Below are 6750 nucleotides of genomic sequence, written 5' to 3'. Positions count from 1 at the left end.
CAATTTAAAGGCAATGCTACCAAATACTAATTGAGTGTATGTAAACTTCTGACCCACTGGGAATGTGATGAAAGAAATAAAAGCTGAAATAAATCATTCTCTTGTCACGGGCGGATAGAACAGTTTTAAGGGTGAGTCAAGCGCAGGAGACTGAGGTCCGTTGGAACAAACTTGATTTAATAAATCCAAAGGCAAAATCCATATACGGCTGGGAGCACAACAGTCACAAAGACTAAAAGAAGCTCCGCTCAAAAGGGCAGACGGGGCGCAGCCCGGTAACCCTTCTGCCTATACAATAAGTCCCAAACAATATAACACCACACGTAACAAAGAACAATCCTAACTAAACAAAGAACAATCCTAACATGTTATTGTTTACTCCCTGTATATAGCCACGTTATTGTTTACTCCCTGTATATAGCCACGTTATTGTTTACTCCCTGTATATAGCCATGTTATTGTTTACTCCCTGTATATAGACATGTTATTGTTTACTCCCTGTATATAGCCATGTTATTGTTTACTTCCTGTATATAGCCATGTTATTGTTTACTCCCTGTATAAAGACATGTTATTGTTTACTCCCTGAATATAGACATGTTATTGTTTACTCCCTGTATATAGCCATGTTATTGTTTACTTCCTGTATATAGCCATGTTATTGTTTACTCCCTGTATATAGACATGTTATTGTTTACTCCCTGTATATAGCCATGTTATTGTTTACTTCCTGTATATAGCCATGTTATTGTTTACTCCCTGTATATAGCCATGTTATTGTTTACTCCCTGTATATAGCCATGTAATTGTTTACTCCCTGTATATAGCCATGTTATTGTTTACTCCCTGTATATAGCCATGTTATTGTTTACTCCCTGTATATAGACATGTTATTGTTTACTCCCTGTATATAGCCATGTTATTGTTTACTTCCTGTATATAGCCATGTTATTGTTTACTCCCTGTATATAGCCATGTTATTGTTTACTCCCTGTATATAGCCATGTAATTGTTTACTCCCTGTATATAGCCATGTTATTGTTTACTCCCTGTATATAGCCATGTTATTGTTTACTCCCTGTATATAGCCACGTTATTGTTTACTCCCTGTATATAGCCATGTTATTGTTTACTCCCTGTATATAGACACGTTATTGTTTACTCCCTGTATATAGCCATGTTATTGTTTACTCCCTGTATATAGACACGTTATTGTTTACTCCCTGTATATAGCCATGTTATTGTTTACTCCCTGTATATAGACACGTTATTGTTTACTCCCTGTATATAGACGTGTTATTGTTTACTCCCTGTATATAGACGTGTTATTGTTTACTCCCTGTATATAGACGTGTTATTGTTTACTCCCTGTATATAGCCGTGTTATTGTTTACTCCCTGTATATAGCCGTGTTATTGTTTACTCCCTGTATATAGCCGTGTTATTGTTTACTCCCTGTATATAGCCGTGTTATTGTTTACTCCCTGTATATAGACGTGTTATTGTTTACTCCCTGTATATAGACGTGTTATTGTTTACTCCCTGTATATAGACGTGTTATTGTTTACTCCCTGTATATAGACGTGTTATGTTACCCCTGTATAGACATGTTATTGTTTACTCCCTGTATATAGACATGTTATTGTTTACTCCCTGTATATAGACATGTTATTGTTTACTCTTTACTTTTATTTGTTATTCACTGTGCCATTATTTGTATTTGAATGTTTTATCTTTAACTCTGCACTGTTGGAAATGGACCCATAAATAAGCAGCATTTCACCTGTTGTCTATGAAGCATGTGACAAATGAGTTGAGATTATGCAGCAAAAATATTTCAGGAATGGGCTTTTTTAAGTTTAATAAAAAAAATAGAATTAATTTTGGAGAAATAAAAAGGGGAAAAAAGTTATTTATTTATTTTATTTCACCTTTATTTAACCAGGTATTTTTATATTATATATATATAACCCTAACCCTTTATTTAACCAGGTAGGCCAGTTGAGAACAAGTCCTTTATTTAACCAGGTAGGCTAGTTGAGAACAAGTCCTTTATTTAACCAGGTAGGCTAGTTGAGAACAAGTTCTCATTTACAATTGCGACCTGCCCAAGATAAAGCAAAGCAGTGCGACACAAACAACAACACAGATACACATGGAGTAAAACAAACATACAGTCAATAATACAGTAGAAATATAAGTCTATATACAATGTGAGCAAATGAGGTGAGATAAGGGAGGTAAAGGCAATAAATAGGCCATGGTGGCGAAGTAATTACAATATAGCAATTAAACACTGGAATGGTAGATGTGCAGAAGATGAATGTGCAACTAAAAAAAGGTTATTGCCATAATTCCCTCAATCCAATCAGGAACGAGACGCAAAGGAAAACAAGCCCTGTGATTAGTCGGGAGACCCCATGGTTTTCAGGCGCCCCGCCCTTACGGTGTGGCTTGTGAATGAGGGGGTAACTAGAAACCGACCTCACATCACCGTGTGCTCTTGTGTGTGTGTGTGTGTGTGTGTGTGTGCCACAGCTCCAACTCTGTCGTGTCCAGCAAGGCAACGCTAATGGACAGTTTGCGCGATAAGAAGATTGCAACTTTTTATTTTATTTAACAATATTTAATACATCTACATGCGGAACGATGTCCAACACAAGCGATGAGATGCGCGCTGTGGAACCTTCATTTTAACTGAGGAGACAGTGATTTACTTTCTAAACTGGTGATCCCGAGAAGGAAACGCAAAACAATACCTCTTTCTAGCGGATTTTTTTAGATTTTTTATTTTACAACTATTTACAAAGACCTGAGACCAAGAAGTCATGAGAATACGGAGACCATGCGCACGGTTTTGTGGACTTGTACAAGCAGTTTAGACTCGAGATATAAAAAGGTTTTCGCTTTTTATATGTAAGAGATCATTTTTCTGGTATATATGAAACTCGACTTTTTGAAAAGGAACCATTTTTTTTTTTACATTTAGGAGTTTATTCAACGTTTTTTTATTTTAACTATGGCGGAATCGGCTCATTGGGCAGGAACGGCGCGCTGTGCGCTGGTGACTCTGTGTGCGCTTTTCCCGTTGTGTTCAGGCCAGTACCACGGTGAGAAGGGCATCTCTATACCCGAACACGGCTTCTGCCAGCCCATCTCTATACCCCTGTGTACGGACATCGCCTATAACCAGACCATCATGCCGAATCTCCTCGGCCACACGAACCAGGAAGACGCCGGGCTGGAGGTGCACCAGTTCTACCCGCTCGTCAAGGTCCAGTGTTCCATGGACCTAAAGTTCTTCCTGTGTTCTATGTACGCGCCGGTCTGTACGGTCCTCGAGCAGGCTATCCCGCCGTGCAGGTCCCTTTGTGAGCGGGCGAGACACGGCTGCGAGGCCCTGATGAATAAATTCGGTTTCCAGTGGCCTGAGAGGCTCCGTTGTGAGAATTTCCCCGTTCACGGAGCGGGAGAGATCTGTGTAGGTCAAAACACTTCGGATACAGGTAACCCCACCTCTTACCCAACACCCTACGTTCCTGAGCTCATGACTCTATCCCCCAATATGGGCCGACCGAACCAACACCAGGAGTTCTCCTGCCCGCTACAACTGCAGGTGCCCAACTATCTGAAGTACTACTTTATGGGGGTAAAGGACTGCGGCGCGCCTTGCGAGCTCACCAAGCCCGACGGGTTGATGTATTTTCGGGAAGAGGAGGTGAAGTTTGGCCGGCTCTGGGTCGGGATCTGGTCCATTCTGTGCTGTTTGAGCACCCTGTTCACGGTGCTGACCTATCTAGTGGACATGAGACGGTTCTGCTACCCAGAGAGGCCTATCGTCTTCCTCTCTGGGTGTTACTTCATGGTGGCCACTGCCTACACCGCCGGGTTCATCTTAGAGGATAAAGTGGTGTGTATCGATAAATTCAAGGATACTGGTTATAAGACTGTAACTCAGGGAACTAAGAAAGAGGGCTGTACTATTCTCTTTATGATTGTGTATTTCTTCGGTATGGCCAGTTCTATATGGTGGGTGATTCTGTCCTTCACATGGTTCCTTTCTGCCGGTATGAAGTGGGGGCATGAAGCCATAGAGGCCAACTCTCCGTATTTCCACCTCGCAGCCTGGGCTGTACCTGCTGTTAAAACTATTATCATCCTGGTCATGGGACAGGTAGATGGAGACCTACTCACAGGGGTGTGCTATGTAGGCATCAACAGTGTGAATTCCTTGCATGGTTTTGTTCTGGCACCTCTTTTTGTCTACTTGTTTATAGGTACGTCGTTCCTCCTCGCGGGATTTGTCTCTCTGTTCCGGATCAGAACTATCATGAAACACGACGGAACCAAGACTGAGAAGCTGGAAAAGCTTATGGTTCGGATCGGAGTGTTCAGTGTTCTCTACACCGTTCCAGCCACTATCGTCATAGCCTGTTGCTTCTACGAGCAGGCGTTTCGTGAACAGTGGGAAAAAACTTGGCATACACAGATCTGTAAGAGATTTGCGGTGCCTTGTCCGCCAAACAATTTTGCGCTCATGACCCCAGACTTTACTGTCTTCATGATCAAATATTTGATGACTTTGATTGTCGGTATCACGTCCGGGTTTTGGATATGGTCAGGAAAAACAGTGCAGTCATGGCGCAGGTTCTATAAGAGACTGAGTAGTAGTAACGAGGGAGAAACGACAGTATAAACATCAATGACAGACTGAGTAGTTGTAACGAGGGAGAAACGACAGTATAAACATCAATGACAGACTGAGTAGTAGCAACGAGGGAGAAACGACAGTATAAACATCAATGACAGACTGAGTAGTAGCAACGAGGGAGAAACGACAGTATAAACATCAATGACAGACTGAGTAGTAGCAACGAGGGACAAACGACAGTATAAACATCAATGACAGACTGAGTAGTAGCAACGAGGGACAAACGACAGTATAAACATCAATGACAGACTGAGTAGTAGTAACGAGGTAGAAACGACAGTATAAACATCAATGACAGACTGAGTAGTAGTAACGAGGGAGAAACGACAGTATAAACATCAATGACAGACTGAGTAGTAGTAACGAGGGAGAAACGACAGTATAAACATCAATGACAGACTGAGTAGTAGCAACGAGGGAGAAACGACAGTATAAACATCAATGACAGACTGAGTAGTAGCAACGAGGGAGAAACGACAGTATAAACATCAATGACAGACTGAGTAGTAGCAACGAGGGAGAAACGACAGTATAAACATCAATGACATGGGAATGATATAATAGACTTGTGTCCCAAATTGCACCCTACGCCCTATTTAGTGCACAACGTCTTTTTGTCGTTGTTGCCAGGGCCCATAAAGTAGTGCACTATAAAGGAAGTAGGGTGCCATTTGGGATCAGGACAGGACATAGCGCATGGAATAAGACCCACGATGAGTTCAATATGGGGGGGGGGGGGGGGGGGTCCGTGGCTCGTGCAGCCCGCCTGCCTCTGAACTGGACTAGCAGAATCCTTTCACGAGCATATATATATATAAAAAAAGCCATTGTGGCTTCTCAGATTCCAGGGTTGTTTTACGAAAAAAAAAGCTCATACGGACACTTTAATGTGCAATGATCATCTGAAGAGGAAACGGATCGTTCCTAATTGTATCGTTACCGCATGTAGGTCAAATTCTGAATCATGTAGAGCCTCCTGGGTCTTTTTAAGAAAGTGTTTTACATCACAGAGGTGATCCTGTAACAAATGTATACAATGAATGACCCTATTCACACTATAGAGCTACTGCTACACCATGTAACGCTACTGGCAAGCTTCAGTTAAAGAAAGAACATGTTTGACCCTATGAATTTATACTCCCTTTTTTGTGGTCATTTGTTTGACATTCACAGCCAAGCAGTGACAATCATGTGTATTTTTTGTGGCACAGTAAAAGACTGACAGACATTGCATTTAGAAATGGGATACAATATGCATGTGTATAGCTGTGGAATTTTGCGAGCTACTGCAGTATACATATCTTGTAAAAAAAAAAAAAAATTCCCCCCAAAGATTATATCTATTTAGGAAAATAATCATGCAATTTAAAAAAAAAAAAAAAAAAATGTTTTTTTAATGCTGTAAACGGTACCATTTGTAGGCTACCTGTACAGTTTCACGGATTAAAATTATATATATATATATACATTTTTTTTTTCAAATGTCTTGCTTTTGTGGTCAATGTGTAGCCTATAAGAACAGTTTGTATTTAGAAGAATAACTTCTTGTACGTCGATGCCATGATTTAGGGGATAGTTCACTCAAATCCTCACCCTGTAAGCAGTCTATGGACAAGGTAGGACAGCAATCCATGCCTCGGTTTTATTTCCCTGGCACTGTTTACAAATGCTAATGTTTTAGCATTTGTGGACACAAATCCCATTCAAGTCCTGGTACCGATATTTTTTGCATTTTTGTGTTCAAAACATTCAAAAATATCTGAAATTGATTGTGAAGCTCAACTAAGTCACTTATACATGATTTGAACATGATGCGTGGGAAAAAATGCAGTTATCCAACAATGTGTATGCCACCATCTTGTCTATTTAATAATAATGCCCATCAGCCTGCTAGAACAGTAATAATGGCCGGTCTATGTGATATTTCTAGTAGCTACGTCTATTGGTTCTCCCAACATATGAAGTCAGCGTGGGAATATTTAAAAGGTGAGCATAGGTTTGTTGGGTCGTGTCCAACATGGCCTGAAATGACCTGAAAC

At 40.8% G+C, this 6750-nt stretch overlaps 1 protein-coding gene across 2 annotated transcripts; it reads left to right on the top strand.

The window, feature by feature from the left end:
• The first annotated feature begins 2516 nt into the window (after positions 1 to 2516).
• LOC115155413 (frizzled-7-A-like) lies at positions 2517 to 5227 on the top strand. Of its 2 annotated transcripts, XM_029702011.1 has the most exons (2): positions 2517 to 4678; positions 4729 to 5227. In XM_029702011.1, exons 1-2 carry the CDS (start codon positions 3020 to 3022, stop codon positions 4744 to 4746), a joined length of 1677 nt encoding a protein of 558 aa, XP_029557871.1. In that variant the 5' UTR covers positions 2517 to 3019; the 3' UTR covers positions 4747 to 5227. The 2 variants fall into 2 exon arrangements, with proteins under 2 accessions (XP_029557871.1, XP_029557870.1); XM_029702010.1 differs by having other exon boundaries at positions 2517 to 5227.
• The last annotated feature ends 1523 nt before the right edge of the window (positions 5228 to 6750 follow it).

This window comes from Salmo trutta, chromosome 20 (genome assembly GCF_901001165.1).
Source record: "Salmo trutta chromosome 20, fSalTru1.1, whole genome shotgun sequence".
Lineage (NCBI taxonomy): Eukaryota > Metazoa > Chordata > Actinopteri > Salmoniformes > Salmonidae > Salmo > Salmo trutta.
Note: the sequence above shows the minus strand (reverse complement) of the source record. Positions and strands in the feature narration are given on the sequence as shown.